This window comes from Jaculus jaculus, chromosome 10 (assembly GCF_020740685.1).
Source record: "Jaculus jaculus isolate mJacJac1 chromosome 10, mJacJac1.mat.Y.cur, whole genome shotgun sequence".
NCBI lineage: Eukaryota > Metazoa > Chordata > Mammalia > Rodentia > Dipodidae > Jaculus > Jaculus jaculus.
Window position 1 is genome coordinate 2,969,450 of NC_059111.1, and position 26,463 is coordinate 2,995,912.

Genomic DNA, 26,463 nt, shown 5'->3' on the forward strand with positions numbered 1-26,463 from the left:
ATTAGAACAGTTATGCAAATATGAAATATACATCCTGAAGCTTCCTCTATGTCAGAATCTCCTGTGAGGAATAGAGCTCTGTACCGTCCTTTCCCATTCAGTACTCAGACAACCGCTAATCAGTTCATGTAGAATGATCGACTCACAATGACTAGTATAAACGACAATCGATAAAGTATGGATTACAGAATAATTTTTAATTATATATATATATATAATATATATAATATATATATATATATATATATATATATATATATTTGTCTTAATATAGGAAAAGAACACACTAGTCAGTAGACCTGCCTAGTTAAGGAATGCGATGCCTTTTGAATAGCACTCAGTGTCTATGTGACAGAAAATGGTTATGCTAAGGCTGTCTGACCATGTCCAAGTATGCTATAAAAAGGACTCCTACAATAAGAGGAACATTTTGACCTTCCAGATTCTCTAATACTGCTCTGAGATCTTGGAAATTCACAGGCAAACCTGAGCCAGGTCTTGTATACAGAGGTATAATCTGGTCCCTAGAGATGCATCTGAAAGCAGAGCACGTGACTGGGTGTAGACGGTTTGTCCGATCATGAAGAAGGAAGCAGCATTTGGCCATTCCTCTTATAGGCTTCCTGACAGAATTTAACTTATCCTCACTTCACTCGAGCATTTTCAAAGTTCAGGTTGTAAAAACTGTGTCCGTTCCTTTTTGCTGTATAGGTAATTAGTAACACCAAGCATAGAATGATGCATAGGAAAGGGGGTACCCTGTAATGTTTTGATATGCATAACATTGTATCATGTTTAAATCAGGGTCAGCATATAAAATAATGACCAATGGCTCCTGTGCATAGTGCGGGAGTGAACAAGGAAGCACAAAGAAGACAGTCACTCCACTTGCTCTGCCTGAATTCCACATGGTAGTTCTAATTTCAGTTGTGGGAAGTGTCTGCACACTGGTGACCATCGTTGCTGTATAAGTTTACACTCCCACTAAAAGTGTACGAAGCTTCACTGTTCCCCACACCCTCATGCACTTGCTATCTTCGGCCTTGTTGATAATAGCTATACTAATTTGATGAGGTGGTCCTAATTTTCATTTCTCTGATGACTAGTAATGCTGAACATTATGTGACTTCTTTGAGAAATGCCTGTTGACAATTATTGTGCACTTTGAGTGGTTTTATTTTATGTTCTTATGATGTTGGGGTTTTTGGAGTTCCTTGTGGATTCTGCTTGTCAGATGCACACATTGCCAGCGTTCTGACACACAGTTGCTCATTTGCTCAGCTGTGGAAAACCTTTTATTCGTTGTAATTCCACTTGTCTTTGTTTTTGCTCCTTCTTAGAAAAGATTCAGGGACTGGAGAGATGGCTCAGTGGTTAAAGGTGCTTGTTTCCAAAGCCTGACAACCTAGGTTCAATTTCCCAGTACCCATATAAAACCAGATGAGCAAAGTGGTGTGTGCATCTGGAGTTTGTTAGCAGTGGCAAGATGCCCTGCATTCCTGTTCTCTCCCTCCCTCACTTTCTCTTTCTCTCTTTCCCCATCTCTCTTACTTTCTGCTTGCAAATAAATAAATTATAATATATAATTTTATATTATTATAATATATAATAATAAATTATATATATATATATATATATATATATATATATATATATATAATTTCTACTCCTGCTGGATTGGTGGTACATGCCCTTAATCCCAGCACTCAGGAGGCAGAGGTAGGCTGTGAGTCACTATGAATTTGAGGCCAGCCTGAGAATACAGAGTGAATTCCAGGTTAGCATGGGCTAGAGCAAAATCCTACCTTAAAACAAAATCTACTCATTCCAACATCATAATGCATTTCCCCTATGTTTTCCTCTGATAGGATTACAGTTAGTTGCAAGTCCTAAACTTAAGTATTTAATAAATTTTGGGTATATTTTGTTATCACTGGTGAGAGATAGAGGTCTAGTTTCATTCTTCCACATGTAGATTTCTAATTTTCTGCATGTGGATTTCTAATTTCCCCATGCCATTTATTGAAGCCCTCTTTCTTCAATGTTGTTCTTAGCACCTTTGTTGAAAAGTCAATGGGCTGCAGATAAATGAGTTTACTTCTGAGTTCTGTTCCACTCCACTGGTAAAGGAGTCCATTTTATGTAAATTTTCTGTTTTGATTGCTACCACTTTATAGAATGTTGTGTAGCATCTGTCTGCACCCACTTCAACAGGGGTTTGTCATTGATGAATGTCACAATAGACAGAAGGAAGGAAAATGGTTCAGGTAATTCCAGAGCTACCACCATTCACCTAAGATGCTGTTTCTGTTTAAAAGGGGGTGTGGCAGCAGACAGGACAGGGCAAGGAAATTGCAGGGCTGAGAACTGACCAAGCTCTGCATTTTACTGCAGCCAAGCACACTCTGTCCATGGCTATATCCGTTCTTCCTGCCTCATCCCTCCTCTCACACCAGTGACCCCCCACCAGCTCCCCAGTCCTCTGGTCCTGCTCTTCTCACTGGCTTCTCTTCACTGGGTTAGATTCATTAGGCAATTATTTCTCCATCAGTCAGAAGCTGTTGAGGAGAGATTAGCTCCTCTTTGGCCTCTGAGGATCAAAGAAGGCGTCCAAAGGAAGCAAATCTGTAGGCTGGTTTCCATGGAGCCCCAGTCTAGACCAGTAGGAGAGAGAACTTTATTTCTGAGACACTGTAATTACCACAATAGCTCATTAACACACTTCTCAGAGTAATAAACACAACTGTTTATAGAGAACAATAAATTAATTATACTGTGCTGGAAGTGAGATAAGGTTAGTGCAAGCTAGGCATAGAAAGCAAATCCTCACCCTAACTCTACCAACTTCCTACAGAAATGAATGCCCATTACAAACCACCATGGGTAGAATATTTTAGTATTTTTATTTTTCAACAGACTTTGTGCTTAAGTAGTTTCACTTTTTTGTTATATGACCTAGCATATTGAGAGCATTTTGATATTTTTTAATCTCTTGAGATTTAGCATTTCTTGTGAAATACTGCTTAAAACACAAAACTACATAAAACAAAGGCAAGGACCCCTTTAGGTCAACCAAGAAAGTTTCACTGTTAGCCCCATTCTAGCCCCAAATCCTATGTGCCCTACAAAGTCAACTGGTACCCTAACTTTTAATCTCTTCATAGTTGTTTTTATAGTTTTAATACCCAGGAGTAGATCTTTAGACACATAGCTCCCTCACCACCTCTCTTGTTAATTTGATGTATCACTCCTTTTAAAATACAGGGTCTCCCCCATATATTTCTTTTATCTTTTGAAGACCAGGGGTTACTAGGTTGTAGACTCCATGATAGCCTGGATTTCATGTTTGTGAACATATCCTCCTGTGTTCCTGAAAATTGGCTATTGAGTTCACATACTTATTTCAAGTTTCATCTCTTAGGCAAAATTAGTATGGATGAAGCCAGGGTGCTTCTACCCTACCAATTCTTCCCTTCCTCTGTTCTTGCTTCTGTTCCACATGGACACAGTAATTCAAAGATCTTATCACTTTTTTTTTCTTGAGGTAGGATTTCAGCCTAGCTCCGGCTGACCTGGAATTCACTACGTAGTCTCAGGGTGGCCTCGAACTCATGGTGATACCCCTCCCTCTGCCTCCCAAGTTCTGGGATTAAAAGCATGCACCACCATGCCTGGCCCTGACCTTTTCACTTTTTGTTGGTTCTTCCTTGATCCTCAAATACAGGGTTTGAGCAGGTATCTTGAGACCAGTTTCATGGTCAGTGTTTTCCTTAGGGTTTTGACTTCACTAAGACATCTCTATATATGCTTTTACATGGACTTAGCAAGAGCCACAAATCAGACTTCTACATCTGTTGTGTATGACTCTTCTCTGATTCTATAGATTTCACATTTGCAAGGAAATATTCTTTAATTTTTCATGAGAAAAAAATATTTGACACTCAGTAAAAGAACATTTTATCAGTGATTTCTAGAGAATGCGTTTGGCTGGCTACTTATCATTCTGTACCCAAATTGCTGCCAGAATCCTGCCTGCAGTCCTGCATTCATTTTTAGCCAAATACAGATATCAATCCAGGGCCTGATACTCCTGTCTGGGTCTGTATCCATCCCTTTGATGTAGATCAGAAAGACCCAAACGATTTGTCTAGACAGGTCCTTGGAAAGCTTGTTCCTATGTGTCTCTTTTCCACCTAACTTTCTAAATGCAGTTCCCACTGTGTTCATACTAAAATCTCGGTGCTTACCTATGCTTATTCATAGATCCTTTGACTCCCTGGCCACAGACAGATGCCTAACCCCCAGGTTTTCACACATCTACCCTTGACATCTTAAACCTCAGCTTATGGGTCTGACACCTGAGCCACAATCCCCTCTTGGCCTTTTCTTAGTCTTGTTCTTGTTAACCTAGTCCCCCATTGTCAACATGTCCCGGAATTGTATTTACCACATGACATTAGTACAGCCTTGTTTTCCAGCACTCTTTTAACACCTTCACAATTAATTTAAACATTTCTGATAGTTTAATTCAAGATTGTGTTCATATCACAGAACTAAAATCTACTTAGCTGTGTGTCTAATGCTTATAAGTTACATACAACATTTGAAAGCGTATTTGTCTATAAACCAAAGAAAGTCCCATCTGGCAATAGCTAAGTATAGAGATAGCTTATAAACACTTTATCTTGAGGGATGGCAGTTTTTGAAAATGACTATCTCTGTTCTCGAAGCGTCACCTTTCTGGGACACTCACAGATTCTGCAAAGGAAGACTCAGGTCTAAATAGTGATTCTGGAAACCAAGAGGGCAGACTGTCCTTTGATCTCGAAGCCAGCAGTTCCTTCTAAGAGTGTGTTGTTTCTGGTCACATAATACTCCTACCTGGACCTTTCTCTCTAGAACCAGTCTGGGGCAGGACTGTGCCAACAGTGGGCTGGAGGCTTTTTTGTTGCCCACAGGTGCTATTGTGCTGAGAGACCATTGAAAAAGAGTGAAAGAATATCATTATAATAAGCAGCGTGAGGAAACCCAAACAAAGCAGGGTGGTACTCCCTATGATGCATGCGCACATGCTCACTGAAGCCCAAGTCTAGACACAGATCTGACTGAATCAAAGACTGCCTTGTTCTCTAGGTAGCAATGCTAAGTTCACACGGAATCCGTCCCTGTGTCTGTTCCCAGCTGGGGGTTGAGATTTATTGCCTGGGATCCAGACCTGCCGGGTGGTGAGGCTGGGATGAGGTAGGAAGTTTCCTGTGGTCCAGGAAGGACCGGAAATCACCAAGATGCACCTCGGTGGAGCTGCATGTTGAGTCCTCATCTGCTTCAGCCAGCCATGGTCCAGGTTGATGTCAGGGAAACGGCAGGGTTGGAGTTGGTCTTGGGGTTTGGGCCTGGGATCCAAGTTCTCTGGGAGCCTACCTCAGCACACCAAGCCATTCTCCATGACTTGCTCCTCTCATGGGCTTCCAGAGCCCCATATTTCCTGTCACTGCCTTGATCCCAGCAAATATTCACTGCATGTCCACAGCTTTGACCCCCCATGAGCTGACAAAGTTACAGAGAACCCTAACTCTGGCCACAGCGCAAGCTGCCTGCAGAACCTTTGAAAAATACAAGTGCTAGAGCCTGCACCCTAGGAACTCTAGTGTAACAACTGGTCCGGGGACTCAGACAAAGGGTTCACTGGGACATGGTGGTGTGTGTTTTTAGTCCCAGCACTGAGGAGACAGAGTCTGGAGGATCTTTAGGGCTCACTGGACAGACAGTCTAGCCTAATTGGTGAGCTCCAGGCCAAGGAGAAATCCTGTCTCAAAAGAAAAAGGTGGGATGGGGTTCCTGAAAGTGACAGGGCTGACCTCTGGCCTACACACACCTATGTGCATCCCCCCTACACATGCATATACATAAATACTTAACTGGGCGGGGATGAGGCCACATTTCTATTTTAAAGCTCCTTGGTTACTTACACAGCAACACTGAGGAATTACCAACCTAAGCAACTTTCATCGTCTAAGATACAAATGCCTAGGAAGTGTTTGATGGATGCCTAATGGATAAGTGAAAGGCTGAGCTCTGGATTCAGTCAGCTGGGATGAGGTGCCACGGAGTGGAGCCCAGCAGACCTGGATGGCTCTGTGGCTTCAACAGCTCCTCTAGCCACGAGTTCTTTCACTCCTGTAACGGGCAAGACCCGCGAGTTTGTCCCCCACATACATACTACTGACGGACATTAGCCCACGGCTACCTGCAGCTGCTGACAGAGTACCAGGGAGAATATACCCCGGCAAAGCACTGGCCATCTCAGGCATTCTTTGGAAAGCAAAATTTGTCTCCTTGCAGTCTCCGCAGGGCACCGCTGGGCTGGGCCCCACTTCTTGGGCGGCTTCGATAGCAAGCCTGTCTGTGCTGCAAGCTTTGTTATTCTGTCAAACTATAAAAGAGAAGTAGGCTCATGAAGCCAAATGCCCCACTGTGACTGGAAGTGCCATCGAAGCCACTGTGGCCTTCCTAGATTCCTGACTACTCTTCTGAGCTGAAGCGTCATCTTGCTCCTCAAAAGGTTTCAGTCTGGGTGGACTACTCAGTGGAAAAATTATGGCTACCTGAGTGCGGAACCCCAGCGCCCATGTGAAAAGTCAGATGCTGAGGTGGGCACTACCCAGTGCAGAACCCCAGCGCCCATGTGAAAAGTCAGATGCTGAGGTGGGCACTACCCAGTGCAGAACCCCAGCACCCATGTGAAAAGTCACGTGCTGAGACGGGTACTACCCAGTGCGGAGCCCCAGCACCCATGTGAAAAGTCAGGTGCTGAGACGGGCACTGTGGACAGGAAGGGAGGCAGAGGCAGAAGAAGGCCCCAGAGGCTCATGGGCCAGCCAGCCTGGCAAAGGCAACAGTGATCAATATAAGCACCTGCCTCAGGGGAAGTGGAAGGCATTGACGACATTTGAAAGTTGTCCTCTGCCCTCCGCACACGTGTTGTGGCAAGCACATGCCCAGACACACATCAAAAATTTATTTTGACAAAGCACAGAGATGAGCAAAGACTTAAGACTTGGAATTTTATACAGAACCACTGAGGATTGAATATGATTTTGGAGCTTTACAACAGACACATTTCTTGTTTAGAAAACTTTAAATTAAATTAAATTAAAATTCTGCTCCATTGTGAGCAGTGCATAATTTCGAATGTTATATGTCACTAAAAGATATTTAAACTGGTAGGGAGGATACTGGTGGAAAACTAAGGGGTTAAACTTGTCATTTGACGAGCTTTATTAACACAAAGAAAGATAAATGTCACCATACACAAGTGACACACAAACCAGAATTCTCAACGTCCCTGGTTTTAGGCTAAGTTACCCTTAGAGAAGACATTAGCCACTAACACTTTACTCACCATAACTCTACATAAGCGTACTGTATGCTAGGTCCTAACTGGGATCTGAAATTCTGCTATGACTCTCTCTGCCCATGACTGTCCCTTTATCTCTCAGGCTGTCCTTGCTGAATGACGTTGGACTAGATCAGCTTCAGAGAAAAAGATCAGAGTAGTATGTTCCCAGCTCGTTGCCTTTCCTTGGAGGGGTTAATTGGTGGATGACTACTTCCCAGGGCATGGCTGCTTCCCAGTGGCAGTTACATTGTACTCTTCCAACATTCGCTCCTCATTGTTCTGCCCCCCCCTTTGATGCAACCCTGAAGCTCATTAAGCGAGCTGTGTGCCACAGGCCTGCAACCTGGCACACTGTGGTCACCCATTTGCATGGCTGTCCATAGCCATGCTAATTCCTTCCTCGTCTTTTTAGTGACCTTTCATTGGTGAGGCTCCAGGCCTCAGCTGGAGGTGTTTCTGCTTGATCACTGCTGGAGGGAGGTCAGCTCCCTCTGCTGCCACCATTCACAAGGCCACCTATGATGGCCTCGCCGTGGACAGCGCTCCACCCTCCCATCAATGCCGTGACTGATTTTCCTTGCGACACTGATCACTTACTGCTTCAAATTCTGCATTCAGCTGTTTGAACATGGCATCTGCTTGGCAGGGTGGATAACATCTGGTCAAAGTGACAGGTGAAGTGTGTGTGCCCACAGGTAGGAACAGTGTGGTGACCTGAGTTTGTCATCTGTGGTAGTTTGAATGTAAATGTCCCCACAGCCTTAGGTGGTTTTTCAAGTTATTGATTGTAAACTTTATCATATGAACATATTTGTCATGTTCCCATCAGGTTTTCAATTTATTGTTTATTTTAATGTATTGCAAATTGATCATGTCCCATCAGGTTATACTCTTATGTCCCCTCTCCCTTGCCCCATCCCACTGGTGACCCTTCTCAGTGGAGTCATCGGTACTCACTGTGGGAGAAACAGTGCCTTGTAAGTATACCTGAGTCTTCCTGCCCCCCTTCCACAATATTCCCCGAGCCTCGGATGGCTTGCTCTCTTCTGCCTACTGAGTCTCCAGCTGGCAGAGTCTTTGGTAGGTGGGGTCTTGCTGGGGTGGATCTCGAGTCCCACCCTGCCATGTGCTGAGAACCAGCCCGTGCTTGCTGCTTGCTGTTTGCTGTCCCTGCTGTGCACAGGTGTTGAAGGGAGCCCGCTTCCTTCACCATGGTGAAGATTCCCTTGAAACAGAAAGCCCGAAAGGAACCTTTCCTTCCACACACTTCTTCTGGTTGGGTGTTTTGTCCAGAAACAAGGAGGAAGCTGCTACATCATCTCTGTCCTCTTGCTCTAGTCATTTGGCTTTAGATGTATCCTGCATGAACAGGAAAACAGACAAACAGTGAGGTGGACTACCGAGTGACACAATGGCTGCCATGGGTGAGGGTGCACTGACCCCAGGAGTCACTGAGCCCACTGCCTGGGAAAGTCAGAGAGAGAGAGACAGGCCCAGGACTCAGAGATGGGTACTGGCTGAATTAATGGAAGGCATTGCAAGGGGACATTATTCAGTGTAATGAAAGAGAAAGTTGGTTAAAAGCATCTAAAGTCTACAATTAGGAAGTTTGTAATTTTTCCTTCAAAATAGCAAAAGAAGTCCTGAATTGCAGCAAAGGAGAGAAAACGGGATGGAATTGGTATCTGGAGAGCGTGAAGTACAGCAGAAGTGGCTGGGAGTGAAGAGACCTTTTGAAGGTCAGATAGAGATATAGAGACATGAGACACTGGAGCCTAAACCAAGACAATGGGTTATACAGAGAGGGACTCAGATAAGCTAGACAAAGAGTAGGTGGTATGACCTAGTTATTGGTTGGGATCAGAAACAAAAGTAGAAGATGAATTCCTTGGTATGTCCAAAGGTTGGGACCTTCGGAGTAGGGCTGTCAGTGTTAGAAATGGGGAGGTGGAGAACTGCGGGTATTTTGAGAGCAGGAGTTAATGTTTGGACTGGGTGAGGCTGGCTAACAGGAAACCATCAGCAGGCATATCCTTCAGACAGTAAGAAATGTAGTTTAGTTAAATGACTGGTTATATGTGTAATGCAATTATATGTAAGGTAGACATATATTTAAATAGCGAAAGTACATGTTAAATAATACTTAACATGTCTCTATCTAAACTTTTTCTTCATCTAGATTTTATTTGGATAGAAATCTATAAATTAACCTATTGAATGCAAAGTTCTGAGTGTCAGAAAGCATGTAATATCCAAGCTGAGCTCAGTGTTTTTCCAGTTTCCCATCTGTATGGTCACTCTGTGAACAAGCAACAGCTAAGCAGCTGCTTTTGTCCCATCACCATTTATTCACAAGACTACCACTTCAACAACAACACGTTCTTAGCATCTTTGTCAGCCAGTTGCCTGTGGAGAAGTGTTGTTTATGTTGGTGTTTATCACAGCTTTGTAGTGTGTTTTATGGTTTTCATATAATCTGTGATTATTTTTCTAGTTCTGTGAAGGATGTCATTGGTAGTTTGATGGGGATTGCACTGAATCTGTAAGTAGTTTGGGGTCAAATGTACAATTGTAACAATATGATTCTTCCTATACATGAACACAGGGTATCTTTACATATTTTGGCCTTCAGTTTTTTTCATTAGCATTTTATATATTTCTGTTCTTTGGTTTTATTTATTCTGAGGTGCTTTAATTTTTGTTGCTACTGTAAAATAAAATGAGATCAGTTCCTTGATTTCTGTTTTAGATAAATCACTGTTGGCACAGAGTCATGCTACTAAATTTTGTATGCTGATTTTTTATTTTGAGCGCTTGCTGAATTCATCAGTTCCAGTAGTTTTTCTGTTGGACTCTGGGGTTTCTGTTGTATACAAATAGATCATATCATCTGAAGTCAGGGATGGTTTTGTTTGTTACATCTGAATGTCCTTCGTTTATTTTAATCTCTTACCATGCTGGTTAGTGCTTCCAGTTTCATGTTGAACACACGTGACGGAAGTGGCGATCTTCTTTGGGGGAAGAGTGCAGCTTTTCTCCATTCAGCATAACATTAAATGTTAGAATAATATAGTCTTCATTGCATATTAAGATATAATGATGTCTGGTACTAATTTATTCAGCATTTTATCATGAAAGAGTGTTTAATTTCATCAAAGACATTTTGGGCATCTATTGAGATGACCGTATCATTTTTGCCCCTTCAAAATACTAATGTGATGGATCCCATTTGTTGATGGGATGTATTAAACCATCCTTGCTTCCCTTGAACGAATCACTTGGTCATGTTGAAAACTATTTTTAATGTTTTGTTGGAAATGGTGTGCCATAATTTTGTCAGGGTGGCATCTGTGTTCATCAGACTTTAGCCTATAGGTGTCTTCTGTGTAACATCAAGCTCATTGCTTGAGAAGTTTCTCGAGGTTTTGACCAGCAGTGGATATTTTGAGTCTAGGGTTTGGACTTAGTTCCCTCCCCCACCCCGACAGGCAGCATCTCTTTCCATGCTGAGTTGCTTGAAGTTACAGGAAGAATGGTGAGGACAATTCTTTCCTTCCTGACTCATTCAGTAGGATTTTTCACCGTGCGGGTACTGCTGTCTCTCACCAATCTCCTTGGCCCTCATACAGTCATTTGTTCTATAAGGAGCTGACAGGGTCATGGTTCTCTGCTCTCGATGTGGGCAGAATCAGATAGCGTCACAGGAATCCCATAACTAATATGCAAATAATGACATCTGCAAAGTACTTTATACATATTTCTTTAATTATTTTACACTTGGAAGTATCAATTTAGTGATTAAAATAGTCTATATCACACTAAAAAATCCTGAAAGTCTGAACAATCTCAGAGTTTTCATCACAAATGATTATTGGAATGTCAAATATTTTTTCAGATTTTTGGTGAGATTTATTTGAATTTAGATTAAACTTTCCTCATTATAAACTCAATATAGTCAAAGGGTTATATTTTATCATATTTCATTTAAAACTTTTTTATAGTTTTATGATGTAGCTAGTGAGGTGTTCTTCTCATGAGCTCCATGTCATTATTATCTCAAAGTTACATACACATAAAATTAACTATATTATTATTTCCTCAAAAAGCAGGAATTGAAAAAATCTTTATAACCAGACAACATGATTATATACATTGAGAGTAAAAGCAATTCTGTGTATAAAGAAGTAGAAAAATAAAGATTTAACCAAACTTGTCCATTATACAAACTCAACAGTATCCTTTTACATAATTAAGTCTATTATAACATAAAAAAGAGAAACATTCTGCTTAAAATAGAAGTAAGGCAATAAGATACTGCAGTGAACAAAGAAAAATGCATACAAAATCCTCAGGAAGAGATTTGAAATTTTATTAATCTATGTGAACACTTGAATCACTGGAGAGAAAAATCATATCAGTGGAGCCAATTACAATATCACAAAGGTTCCAGTTTCCAAATTTATAAATTCAGAGCAGTGCAGTGTTGATCAAAATCCCAGCAGGAGGCATGCTCAGAACCACCCATTGAAAATGTGTTGCTTTGTTATTGCCACAAATGTTACAGCAAAATATTAAGAAGCCACCTAAGTATTAAGAGAATACTTAAGTAGTCTAGAATGAGCATATGGAGAGTATGAACCTAAAAACCACTGCACTTGCCCTTCTAAACAGGTGAGCTATAGACCTTCTAGCAGGTGAGCTATAGACCTGCCAGCCATGTGTAATGATAGTGTGATACATCCTCCTATAACCCAAGCAAATATCTAGCAATATCAAGTGAAGGAAAAGCAAGGTCTGGATCGATAACCAAGGAGATACTGTTTATTTTTAAATCCTATTATTAAACTATGTGTATGGGTCCTGATATTTATATTTATGTCGTATTTATACTTATAGATTGACAAAAACCCTCACAGGAGCTGGAGATGTAGTTCAGTTGGTAGAGCATTTGCCTAGCAGGCACAATGCCCTGGGTTTGATCCCTGCACCACACAAACCAGGAATGGCGGTGCATGCCTGCAATTTCAGCACTCGGGAGGCAGAGGTAGGAGGATCGCCATGAGTTTGAGGCCACCCTGAGAATACATCGTGAATTCCAGGTCAGCCTGGGCTAGAGTGAGACCCTATCTCGAAAAACAAAAAAATAAACAAAAAAAATTGTTGCTTTCATATTGGAATGCACAATTTTTTTTGCAAACTTAGGTATGATATTTCAAGAGAGAATACCTCTGTGTAATGGAAGCTAGGCAAAGATCAGTGCTCAATTAATTTTTTAAGGAAAATCTATATTGAGATGCATTATTTAACCATTGATTGGCATCTCAATATTTCAACATGTAATCCAAGAGAACAGACCTTTGACAGTTTGTTATTCACTCATTCATCCTTAACACCTGTCACTCTGTTAAACCCTCATATTATCTTTGTGCTTTTAGCTCTCTGTGGAGTTTTATCATGCATTGGGGTAGAAGCAGACACTGAGAGTATATGAAATGATATTGCCCTTAATTTCATAAGCTGAAATCTAATGGGTGAGCTGTATCCCCTGCTACTTACCCAGTGGTTACAGTAGGATATATCCTCCTACTTAACATGGTTACACTGGCCACCACCATGCCCCTCACCATCCACCTAATGTGACAATATTATATATACTTCTTTTAAACATTTATTTTTATTTATTTACTTGAGAGAGGGGAGAGAGAGAGAGAGTTGGTGTACCAGGGCTTCCAGCTGCTGCAAACGAACTCCAGATGCATGTGCCACCCTGTGCATCTGGCTTACATGTGTCCTGGAGAATCAAACCTAGGTCCTTCAGCTTTGCAGACCAGCGCTTTGACCACTCGCCATCTGCCAGCCCTATATACACTTCTATTTACATGGTGTCATTAGTCACCCGCCATCCATATGACCCCTGCCGTCCACCTGATGGTAACAGTGCAATATGTCCTCCTATTTATATCATTCCTCTTATATATATAGTGGTCGCTGCCAATCTTATATATATATTTGTTGTTGTTGTTTCTGAGGTAGGGTCTCGCTCTAGCTCAAGCTGACTAGAATTCACTATGTAGTGTCAGGATGGCCTTGAACTCACAGCAGGCCTTCTGCCTCTGCCTCCCAAGTGCTGAGATTAAAGGCATGTGCCACCATGCCTGGCTGCTGCCAATCTTTTAATCACATAGTATTCTATTGGCTAAATGTGTCTGGGTCATTATATTTGAAACTCTATTTTTTATTTCTTTAAATAAATTGTAATATTTATATAATATTTTTATATTAAATTTTTGGAAGTGGTTTCATCTCATTTATATGAGAAACAATAGCTGGATTTAAAAATCTGGGACCAAAGATTCTCATGTAAATCTTCAGCCCTTGCTTCATTTCTTTATGAATACTGTTGTAGGATGAAGCCTATAGGCCATTGGATTTCCCTCTTCTTGGAAGATGATTAAATTCCATAGCCCATTTTGCCCTTTGTCTTTGAAATTTAAGCATTTCAGACAGCCTGCATTGGTGTAGTCTATACTTCATTAGTCTTTTCTTGAAACAGACTCCATTTTTTTATGCTTAGAATTGAAGATTTTTACCTGAAGCAAATTGCTTTTTTTAATTTTAAAGTTATTTATTTATTTGGCAGAGAAAGAGGGAGAGAGAGAGAGGGGGGGGGGGGGATAGAATGGGTGCATCAGGGCCTCCAGACACATGCGCCCCCTTGTGCATCTGGCTAACATGGGTCCTTTGGCTTTGCAGGCAAACACCTTAACCACTAAGCCATCCCTCCAGCCCAGGAAAATTGCTTTTACTGTACTTTGGTTATGGCTCTGTATTTCATCCTAGTTTCAGGAATACATTTGCAGAGATAGGCTTTCTGTGAGTCCCTAAGCTATTGTTATTTTATATTCTCATTTATTATATGTTTTTCAGAAGCCATTATTGATTTTAGTGTGTTTGCTTGTACTTAAGTCAGAAGATCCATTCAGATATACATTTAAAATTTTTATTTGGTATACATTTGAAAACAGAGAGAAAGATTGAGAATGCAAATGAGAATGGGTGCATCAGGGCCTATTGCCTGCAAATGAACTCCAGACATATGTGCCACTTTGCACATCTGGCTTTATGTAGGTACTGGGGAATCAAACCAGGGCGATCAGGCTTTGTGAGCAAGAACCTTTAACTGCTGAGACATATTCCCAGCCTCAGACATACATTTTTCTATTCATGCAACCTGGCTTGTCCTTACCAACTTCCTAATTCTCTTTAGTAACGGACAAAACCAGTGGTTTGAGGGTGGCAAGCCTATAGTCTGGTTTCATTTGTCAGGACCAGTCACCACTGCATTAATGGTAAGATGTAAGTAAGTGCCCAGGAGGCAAGATCCATTCTCTAGGTGAGTCTCTTTATGCCCATCAAGATTGCTAGGGAGACACATGGCATCTGGAAGCCCCTCACCCCACACTGGCATTTTGCTGGTCCTCATGATGCACAAGTAGATTTTGGAAGAGAGAGTCCACCAGGCCAGGTGAAATAGATTGGAGCCTGCTCCATCACAAATAGTTCTCAGGACCTAGCATTTGGGTTTCTGATTTATTTTCCAACTACCAAGTGTCTAGAGGAACAAATACAAGTGATTGGGGAAATCCCCTGGCTGCCTAGTGGCAAATCCTATTTGTTACTATTCTTCCCTATTGTGTAGCTTTTGGAGGCAAGCTACTTTAATCTGTGGGATGAACCACAATTTAAAATAAAGGAAAATAGGAAGCCCTGCCACTGACTCTGCCCAGATACAGGAACTTTCTCAGCTTCTGTATGTCTGAAACAAGCACCTGGAACAAATGGTCTCCAAGGTTCTGTAATTCTAAAATATCATTAGTTTAAATCCTGAAGTATTTAAAGCTAGGATAACTCAACTTTGCAATGCAATTTTATTTTTCACTAGTTGTGTATGTGTATATGTGTAAAGGTACACCAGGGTCTTTTGCCACTGCAAACAAACTCCACATACATGTGCCACTTTCAGAATCTGGCTTTTCATGGGTACTGGGAAGTCAAACTCAAGCCACCAGGTTTTGCAAGCAAGTGCCATTAGCCACTGAGCCATTTCCTAGCCCTGCAATGCCATTTTTAAGACACCTAACTACCATAGTGACTGGCTTCAGGGATTTGAAACATAGCCCATTTTATTAACCACTGAAGTTCTGAACAACACCCTTCTACACACTGGCACGACATCATACAAAGAGAACCTAGATGTCATCATGAGAAAATATTAAGCTATCTAGATTGCAGCCAAGCAGTGTTGTTTTAATCTTCATCTCACGTTCTGTCAGGCTTTCAGTTATACAAGACATCTGGAAGGTTCTTTTGTAAACATTTCTTTCTCTTTGCCCCAGCCATGTGCTCAGGGGGCTGAAGTGATAAATGGAATCACAGAAATACCCAAGGGCCCCCAGCACGCCCCTGTGAACAGGGCAGCAGTGGTGTTAGTTGGCCTTGTTAGTAAGAGGTGCAGTGGGAAGGATTGTGTGTGTCTACATGGCTGGCCAAGCCTTTGGTCTCAAAGGTCAAGCTTCCTAAGTGCTTTGTTAGTGTGATGATGCCATCCAGCACTGTCTGTCTGAGAATGCAATGCACATTCCCTACGGTGCTCTTGCCTCAGCTGGGCCCAGTTTGGTCCCTAAGCCAGTGGGATGCTGGATTTGAGAATATACAGGGAGTTCTGATCCCAAAGACAGTCTATTTTCAGATGGCCCCTGTCTACAGCACCCTGGGGGCTCATGAGCATTGATATGCATCCTGTTCTAAAGCCAGGCTGCCTTGCCGATTTCTGGTGACTGGTTAGGTGGGCTGCAAGCCTGTGAGGATGGGGCACTGCCCAGTGGCTAGAATTGCCACAATTTACACTGATAATTTGCTGGAACTTTCTCTTCCAACATTATTCCTCTAAAGGTAGAGTCCTCCCCTGCCAAGTGTAAGACTGTAGGACAGGGTGACAGATGAAGGATAGCTTGGTTTTCTTACTGAGCTATTCTCTCTGTGTCTCACCACTTCGCCGTCCCCCTGGTCACTCACCTAACAGTGCAACTCTGCACTCATTATCCTTCCTGGCTTTTCTTTGTGAAGGAACACAGCTGCTGGCTTCTCTACTCAGCCATCTTGAGTGGCATAAAACTCTTCAGAAATAAATGTACCAGTGCAAGTCACTGTCCTAATTAGAATTTTACATTTTTCCTGTATAAATCTCACGAATTCTGTAACAACACAATTAAAGTCTTTAAATTACCTTGGGGATTTTCTCTTCAGAAGAAATATGCTTCCTGGTGATCGCTTTGATGGGAAGTTTTCTGATTTGTAAATACATAAAAGCAATAATTCGGCTGTCATTCTTGATGTTTATTTGGGAACCAGCTACTGCTACCTTATAACACAGAAAAATGCAGAGACTCTAACCAGGCGGAGAGCAGGCTGTCTTCCTCAAGAGACAAGCCTGCCACATCAATCTTCTCTCTTCCTATCATGTGTAGAAACCTAAGTGTATTGCTGATGGGGTTCCATGTATCACTGAGTAATGTATAAGTAAAGTTAAACATACCTGCCTCCCCAAAAATTTTTAGTGCCTTGATGGTAAAGATCTTCAAAATTTTCCTTCTAGTTCTTTTGAAATGTAAGACACATTTTCATCACCTCTCTGCCATGCAACAGCACCAACCGCACCAACGCTTCTTGCTGCCTACTGGTCTACCTCTCCCCACTTCTGTCTCCACCTCTGCCCTGTCTTCACTGGCCTCTGACAACCATCACTGATCAACTTCTCAACCCTCCAGTGTGAGACATGCGTTCCTCGTTTCCTTGTACCTGATTCGTTTTGCTTAACGTCGTGATCCTCCAGGCCATCCATGCTGTCACAGATGACAGGGTTTCGTTCACTTCTGGCTGACTATCCTCCCCTGTGTCTATGTGCTTCATTTCATAATTCACCCGTTGTGGACAGTTGTGGGGTTTTCCCCATGTCTTAGTATTGATTGTATTTGTCTTGGGTAATACCAACGAGTGAGATTGAGGAGCCTGCTAGGATAGTTCAGTGTTTGAGTTTTGGAGGCCCTTCCACAATAGCTGCACCAATTTACATCCTCAGTGTAGAAGGATTCTCTTTTCTCCACATTTTTTTACCTGCATTTGTTAATTAACTCTTGTTTTTTGATACACCCACAGCTGTGTGCTCTTGTTACCTGGAGGTGTATTCTTGAGAACCAGGGTTTTGATAACTCTTCTTTTAAAATGATCACAAATTGCCTTTCATGGAACACTTGGCTGATGAAATTTCTATATCAGCGAGTAGAGTTGTTTCCTCACTATACATTTCAGGGCTACTAAAAATCTGACATTTATTGTGCTTAACCAGGATATTTTAGTGAATAAGGGAATTGAAAGATGTTGAAAACACCAGACACTCTAAAGTTGTCTGTTTTTTATTTAGATAACTGTAATTCTTTTCTTTTAAATCTTGCACACATTAAAAGGTAAACATGATGTTTTAACACATACACATTATATAATGCTTAATTTAATCATAAATGTCTCTTCATGTATTTGACATTTCTTTCCTTTTTGTTTTTGTTGGAGACATGTCCCCAGTATGTTGCCCAGGTTGGTCTTAAGCTCAGTCAGCAATCTTCCCCTGCTTCAGCCTTCCAAGTGCTGGGATTACAGGCATGCTCCTCCACACCCAGCTTCTCCCTCTCTTGCTCTTCCTCCTCTTTTTTGTTAGTATTGTTTTAGGCAGAGACTTACACTAGCTTAGGCTAACCTGAAACTCATGGAAGTTCCTCTTCTTTTGTCTCCCAAGTGCTAAAATTAAAGGTGTGAATCATAACACAAAACTTTAACATATGAACACATTGAAATTTGGTCATATTCCCATTGGGTTAAACTCTTATATCCCCTCTCCCCCACCGTTATTCCACTGAGAGCCCTCCTCAGTGGGTTGTAGGTAATCAGAGTAAGGTCGTGAATGCACTGGTCAGTCTCGGGGGACAGGGAGCCTCAGGGTACTCCTTCCCACCCTGTGGCTCTTATATTCTTTCTGCCCCTTCGTCCCCAATGGTTCCTGAGTCTCTTTAGGGCTGAGTTCTCAGCAGCCTCTGACTTTCTGCTTTTATGAGTTTGAGTCTCCTCAGGTTCCATAACCATCTCCCTGGAGAATGTTCTCTGGCTAGCTGTGAGAGCAGCACTCATTTAAGCTGCCACTTCCTCTGTGACGTCTCCTGGGTCCTGGCAGCTGTGATAGAGATGGCTTATCTCACGCTAGGCAGTTGGCGTTCTTTTTTTCTGATGGGTCTTGGGTTGTCCCAATATTCACTGCCACCTGTAAAAAGAAGATTTTCGACCCAAAAGTAAGAGCAGCATGGATCAAAGGGGATAAACATAGATATTTAGAAGATTGTTGACAGGCATAACCTCTCCTTTTAGCCAAATACCAGTGGAAGCTCTCCTGAAGGGTCTATGGCCTTGCAAAGCATAGGTTTCATACATGAGTAATAGCTATGAATTCCCTCCCACTGAGTGGGCTCATATCCCATCAGAGAGCAGCTGACTGCCCCACAACCTATGGGCCACTACTGCACAGGTGAGTACATCTAGCCTGGCTCGTTGATTTTGTAGCTTACAGGATCCATTGCTTATTCCTGCTGTTGATGGCTTTTATGCCCCAGCAGCTCACATAGCCCTTTCCAGACAGGAAAAGATAGCCAGCAGGCTTCAAGCTCAGTTCCAGCTTGATTTCTTGATGTCCTGCAACCACATCCTGTGGTGTCTTCAGCAATAAGGTCTTACCATTTCATTTTGGTGGGTAACCAAATGCATTGGCAGTGGCCTACATTGTTTGAGGACCTCCTTGGCCATTGTGAGCTGTCACCCAGTTCTGGCCCTGGGATTTGCCAACAGCAACTGCCTGTGGTTTTAGGGTAAAGAAAGTTTAACCCCTGCCGGATGCTTCTTCCCAAACTATGCACTCTCTCACTCTCAGAGTTATATAACAAAGAGATAGGCTTTTAGATACTGATTAATGCCATTATTCTGGCAGGAGTGAGATGGAATCTCAAAGTAGTTTTCATTTGCATTTCCTTGATGGCTAAAGATGTTAAAGATGTTAAAGATGATCAGCCATTTGTATTTCTACTTTTGAATATTCTCTGTTCAGTTCTGTATCCTATTTTATGACTGGGTTGATTTTTTTTTTTTTTTCGTTGCTGAGCTTTTTGGGTTCTTTCTATATTCTAGATATTAAACCTTTGTCAGTTGAAGAGCTGGGTGAGATTCTCTCCCATTGTGTAGGTTGTCTATTGACTTTGGTGGTTTGTTTGCCCGTGCAATAGCTTTGTAGTTTCATGAGATACCACTGGTTGAATGTTTGTCTTACTACCTGAGCCACTGGGGTCTTATTCAGTAAGTCTTTATCTTAGTGTTCTCCTTACTTTTTCTTCCACTTGTGTCTTTGGTCCATTTGGAATTGCTTTTGTTTGTTTGTTTGTTGTTTTGTTTTTTGAGGTAGGGTCTCACTCTAGCTCAGGCTGACCTGGAATTCACTTCATAGTCTTAGGGTGGCCTTGAACTCATGGCAGTCCTCCTACCTCTGCCTCCAAAGTGCTGGGATTAAAGGTATGTGCCACCATGCCTGGCCTTGGAGTTAATTTTTTTGCAGGGTGAGAGAAGAGGGTCTAGATTCATACTTCCCACATATAGAGAACTATCATTGTGATATGCAGTGTTATGCATAAATCTTATAGGAATTTATTAAAGGATTTTAATACTTATTAAACAACTACTATATGCAGGGCACATAATCCATATTAAAAATTCCTTAGCCTATAATAACAATGCTGCCAGGTTTTATCTCCATTTTAAAATATGGAAGTGAAAGTTCATGGAGTTTTAACTGGTAATGAGTAGCTGAGGGCAGATCATATAAGGCCATTGAGAATATAATTAAAAATTATTCATAGCATAAAATGTGAGGATATAATAGCATAAATTCTTAGACAGGGCTTCATAGAAGCCACACTGAGTTTTGTGGATAAAAATAGATAGTTTTGAAGAATTTGTCCAAAGAAAACAGCATGTAATGCATCTTTGTCAAAGTTTGAGTTTAAGATTAGATCCTAGGTTTCATGGAATGCAAGTGTGAAATTTTGCAAAAGAAAATGAGATGATAATGACAAAAGGGCTACTTCCTCAAAATCTCCCCACTTGTGCCTAAAAGAACTTTCAGAAGCTCTCAAATACTATCTCAAGACTGTAAATGCCAATCAAGCTCCCCACTTTGTAGCATTTCCATTGACCACTACTTCATCTGTTCTGAACTGAAGCTTCCTACCTACCCTCTCCTTCACAATTGTGTGCACACTGTTACCAAGTCAACCTTCAAAAGCCTCCTTAAGTATTTTCTTCCCAGTGACACTCTTGATATAGTTGCGAGACAGTGAGTGTCAGTATGCTGAGTCCTGTCTACCACCAGTCATGATTATCTCACTGATCCACAGTACCTAAGATTATGACAACACTGGAAACCTTTCCATTAGGGTGGAAAATGAATTCAGAGAGCCCAGTGGAAGATAGTGAATGCATCCATTTTTAACTTTATCAGGCATTGCAGCTGTAGAAATAGAGCCAATAAAATTAGCCAAGGCAATCAATTAGAAGATTAAATGTTTCATTTACTAATATTTTTATCCAAGCAACTGAATGTTTTAATGAAATATTGACATTCCTGTCACATGTTAAGAGAAATTAGTGTACTTTTAAATGGAATAAGACAAAATGGCAAGAAATAGACTTTTAAAAATGTAACTTAAGTACATAAAGATGTGAATCATGGAAAGATTGTGTATATATGTGGGGGGTATGAAACTATTTTTCCAAAACTAGTCTCTTGCAAGTATAAGTTTCTATAGCATAGCCACTTCCTTACAGTTATCCCAGTGTGGATTTATGTTATTGTTGGTTGAACCATTAGAATTATTAACAGGTTTCATCACCCTCCCCCCGCCCCTCCATGAAAGTGTCAATCACATGCTGCTTCAGAATTCTTCTCCCAAGCAGGCATCTGATGTATGGACACTTCAATTTCCATACTGTGATGAGAGGGTCACTTTTTCCTGGCTCCATATTTGGCCAGTGAGTCCTCCTGGGGGTCACCTCAGTCTCCTCAGTATTTCTCACCCTCACTTCGGGAAGATAAAACATTTCCTTTATTGCTTATTCCTAGCATGGGATTTGATCTTCTATTGTCTTATCAAGAGAGAAGTTTTAATCAGTTTCTGAAGTTGGAAACCTTCAGAATCTTTTGGTTTCAGCTTTAGAACCTAACCAGTTGTTTTATCTAAGAGCTGCGTTAAGCTTGCAAATGACTATGTAAAAGTTTCAATATGGCAAAATTTAAGCTCTACATAACTTTGACAAAGGTATTTCACTTGTGAAAATTGTGCTATAAATAAGCCTGAATATGTAGGAGATGTGATTGGAAACAACTAAAAACTGGCCATTTCATCACACAATAGACTAAAGGCCAAATGTTTTTGTAAACTCAGTGATTATTTTCCAGTAAGATTCAACGCCCTAAGTACAAGGTTCAGTGAAACAGCCTCAGGTACTATGAGAGAGAAGGTCTTGCACTGTATATTTTGTAAATGATGCATTAACAGTTGTGAGAATGATAAACTCATTACATTTCATGACTGGCCTCTAACTGTAGCCTCATGAGGATAAGTATTTTCTGCAGAGTCACCTTTTTATTTTCCCTGGCACATCACTTTGTAGAGGAGCTCTTACAAAAGCATCAATGCACAGAGCTTTATCAGTCCAAAGGAACTGAAAACTCTTCCAGTGGGAATAAGGAATTGCACAAATTTCTGTAGGGCATATGAAATTTTAATTTAATGGGCTAAGTAGGAGTATGCCCAAGTTTCAAACCTACGTAACAAGAGCTATTAGTAGACAGAAATCTTAGGCAGAGAATGTCGAGCTCCACTAGTCTGTAGCCTGAACGCCTCTGCTTGCTCACAGGTCGATCCTCCAAAGATGCAGTGGGCCAGATATCTGTCCATGTGGATGTAACTGCTACCCCAGGGACTGGTGAGCACAAAGTCACCGTAAAAGGTATTTAACATCTAAAATAATTGTATGAAAACATTATTAGAGGACATCCTCAGAATATCAAACTCTTCATTTAAATATATTAGAGGCATTATTTGCAGCAAATGGGTGGCTCAGTTTATGACCTTTATATTATGAAAACGGTTCTTAAATTTCATCCCTGAAATGAACTCTAATTTTAAGACTAACATTTTGCTCAATATGTCTATATTCTATTTTTAAAATCACCATAGACAAGGTCATTTTAATATCCACATTAGCCCTCCAATATATTTTAAAATGGTATTACATGGATGGTACTTGTGACAGTTCAGGTTAATAGTCATGTTTATACATACATTTTTAAAAAAAATACTTAGATCAAATCCAAGTGCTTAATTTTTAGCATTAGAAATGTCAGGCATGTTCCTAATGCTATAATCTGAGATTGAGAAAACATATGCAAGTGTTTAGTAGAGGAGAGACTATATTCATATTTTACAATGAGGTTTCATATAAGATTATAATACATTTTGTGCATAAACACACACTACCCCTAAGTGAAATCATAGATGAATCATGAAGATACCTTCATGTTAAAATATGATACATCTGACTTGCTTCTACTACAAGGATACTCATTAAATAAAAATCTAGCATAAGATCCTAGTAGAGAATGCAACAGTCTATGCATTCATTTGCTAAAAAAAAAAAATGTATTCTTGGATTTTAGTGATCGCCATCAACGACCTAAACTGGCAGACCACAGCCATGTTCCGTCCCTTCGTGGAAGTTTTCATCCTGGGACCCAACCTTGGTGACAAGAAGAGAAAACAAGGCACGAAGACAAAAAGCAACACCTGGTCACCGAAGTACAACGAGACGTTTCAGTTGTAAGTCAGACACCTAACTCCTTCATTCAACTGGCCAGAATGCTGTGGTACTTACTGGGGCATTCAGTGGGAAGCCTGTAGGGTTATATCAGGCAGCTAGAGGTAGCGATGGCATGCAGAAAATTTTATAGACAGCCCTTTAGCAATTCCCAAGTCAAACTAATACCTACTCCTGACAGAGAGAGACTTGAAAACATTTCAAGTAATGGGATGAGCCACCTCACTCCTGGGATTACATGTCTTAATCCTGTAGGTGGCCCTGAGTGCAGGGTTTCTAGATGAACAACTGAACACCAGTTGTGTTGCTTACATCAATAAGGAACTACAGAGAGCCAAGACCACTGTGAAATAGGCAGATGAAAGAGTGTATCGTACTAGCCCAAGCACTTAATGGGGGCTTATTTTGCAAAGACATGAATCTAGGGAAAGAGTGATGGCACATGAAGAGCCATTTACTTAAAGGACAATCCAGGACTTGGGTGTGAGTAGGTAGGCAGATAGTATAGCATTAATACATCTCTGTGCAGATGTACAAGATCAATAACAGATTAAGCCAGTTATTTATTCCACAAGCAAGAACTTTGTTCTATAGGTTACAAATACTGCTGTAACAGTGAACAAGAAAACCAGCTCACTGTGTGCTCTTGTCAGGCTCCCATTTCCTTCCAGTGATTTCTCCATGCACAGGTTTGTACCATTGTTACCTAGAAACAAGGCTGAATAATAGTTCATGAGGAAAAGGTAGCATAGAAATTATTTTTTTGTTTGTTTGTTCGTTTTTTTGTTTTGTTTTTTGAGGTAGGGTCTCACTCTGGTCCAGGCTGACCTGGAATTAACTCTGTAGTCTTAGGGTGGCCTTGAACTCATGGCAATCCTCCTACCTCTGCCTCCCGAGTGCACCACGCCTGGCTCTGAGAAATTCTTAAGAGTAACTCTCACCCCAGAATAGCAGTCTCCTAAGGAGATTGTCTAATAATGTAACATAACATAGTATACATTTTTCAATGGTATTTTAGCACTATGAGCAAAAGGTTTCCTAATTTTCACTTTTAACATCCACAGCATTCTAGGTAACGAAAACCGCCCAGGGGCCTATGAACTTCACCTTTCTGTTAAGGATTACTGCTTTGCCCGAGAGGATCGGATCATTGGCATGACAGTCATCCAGCTACAGAACATAGCAGACAAAGGAAGCCACGGGGCCTGGTACCCTCTCTTGAAAAACCTCTCCATGGATGAAACGGGCCTGACCATCCTGAGGATACTCTCCCAGAGGACCAGCGATGACGTGGCTAAAGAGTTTGTCAGACTGAAATCTGAAACCAGAGCCGCTGAGGAGAGTTCCTGAAGCGTCTTCCTAGCCTGACCCTCGCATGCGTGTGCAAAACACAGGAGTGTTTATCTCACAGGGTCTGCTGGGAGTCAAGGATGGGCTCTCCTTCTGGACTTTATACCAGTCCTTGTCTTTGGGAAGTAAATGATCCATGAAGTGCCAAAATTATGTTTAGTGAAATATCAAGATAATCTTTTAAAATGTTCATTTCAACTCACTACAAATTCTCATCGAGGAAAAAAAACGTCTCTCATTTGTTAAATTAATTTACACTGACCCTAACAGAAAGAATCTGTGACTCCCATTCCATTTCAGTCACCCTGACTTCATTGTAGACATCTTGCAAATACCATTTTCTACCACAAGTAGAAATACCGTGACTTATAGAAAGCATTTGTAATTTTATAGTTGCAGATATATTGTGATGACTTTTGCATACAAATTAAACTAGAAAAGGAAGGAAATATTTTATGTTGACCAGTTTCCGACCTTTCTGAAATATCACTGTGAAGAACTGCTGTCACAGCAAACTTACACAAAGCGATGCTAAATAGTTTGTTAACGTTTGATAAAACTGTGTTCCTCAAAACTGCCAAGGTCCCGTCACATTTGTATAAAAAAGAAGAAAACCAGTAAACCAATGCATTTGCCATCTAGCATTGCCTCAGCTTTACCAAATCCCATCCTTTGGAAAGTCATAGAATTCATGTTTTAGAAAATGGATGGAAAGGGTTGTTGTTTTAAGTACCTATGAAAAGAATATCAGAGGGAAAAAATAATATAGTTATGACTGTCTCCTTAAATCTATAGTCAAATGTTCCTTGAAAAAAAATATTCAATTATTTATACTGAATGCAGCATTATTGTAACCTGCATTGGAGCCTAAAGTTATGTCTTTCATGTATTAGTGAGAAAAAAAGTGAAATAAACTCTGAGGAAATTGCTTACAATTTTGTAATTTATGTTATTTATATGCCTAAAATGCATCAGATAAAATAGGAGAACAACTGAACTTGATTACAAATATTTGCATTTTATGGGTTTTATGATTTCACTTTTTAGTCTGTACCTAAATACCTGGCTGCAGGACAGACCTCCATAACTGGTACTGTCGCTGTTAGTGGATTGAAAGTGAGAAACTGCTTCCCCTGTTGTTCTGTGGGTGTCCTGGTCTGACATGTAAAAACAGGCCAGTGGGATTGGCTAATTCGTGTTAAAATCTTAGGCAATTGCTTTGTTCCTGACTTTGCCAATGCATAGTATCAATCCTCTGGCACATGCATTAATAAATGGATTATATGTGGCTGTGTTGTGCCTTCTTGTTTCATTACCTAATTATCGAATGACAGGCTCTTTGCATGGTGTGCAACATGACTCACATTATCTGGTTCTAAATCTTGTTGCAATTCACTCATTTAGTGAGTGTTATCAATGGAAGCAACCATACACTTCAAGATAATGACAGTGAAAACAAAAAATAACTAATGCAGCTACCCATGAATTGTGGAATGCTGTTAATCCTGTAAAGAAAACTCAGCAGCTCTCTGGCTGGGCAGGTGGTCTCGCTGGTTGAGGTTTCCAATGTCCCTTTGACAGACTCAAAACCTGTAGCATGAGAAGGAGCAGAGGCTAAGTTCCAATTTGAATGTCTCATATATATTTTAGAATGCCAATTCCCTTCAACTTATAACAACTTTCAAAGCACA

The 26,463-nt window shown here is 40.9% G+C and overlaps 1 protein-coding gene across 2 annotated transcripts in view; it reads left to right on the top strand.

Annotated features, from left to right (window-relative positions):
- Positions 1-26,060, top strand: part of Unc13c (unc-13 homolog C) — a 583,772-nt gene extending 557,712 nt beyond the window's left edge. For both annotated transcript variants that reach the window (XM_045160688.1, XM_045160689.1), the window contains 3 exons: positions 22,463-22,555; positions 23,265-23,424; positions 24,487-26,060. In XM_045160688.1, the coding sequence (XP_045016623.1) occupies positions 22,463-22,555; positions 23,265-23,424; positions 24,487-24,772 (539 nt within the window). In that variant the 3' untranslated portion in view covers positions 24,773-26,060. The remainder of the gene's footprint in view (positions 1-22,462; positions 22,556-23,264; positions 23,425-24,486) is intronic.
- Positions 26,061-26,463: the final 403 nt, after the last annotated feature.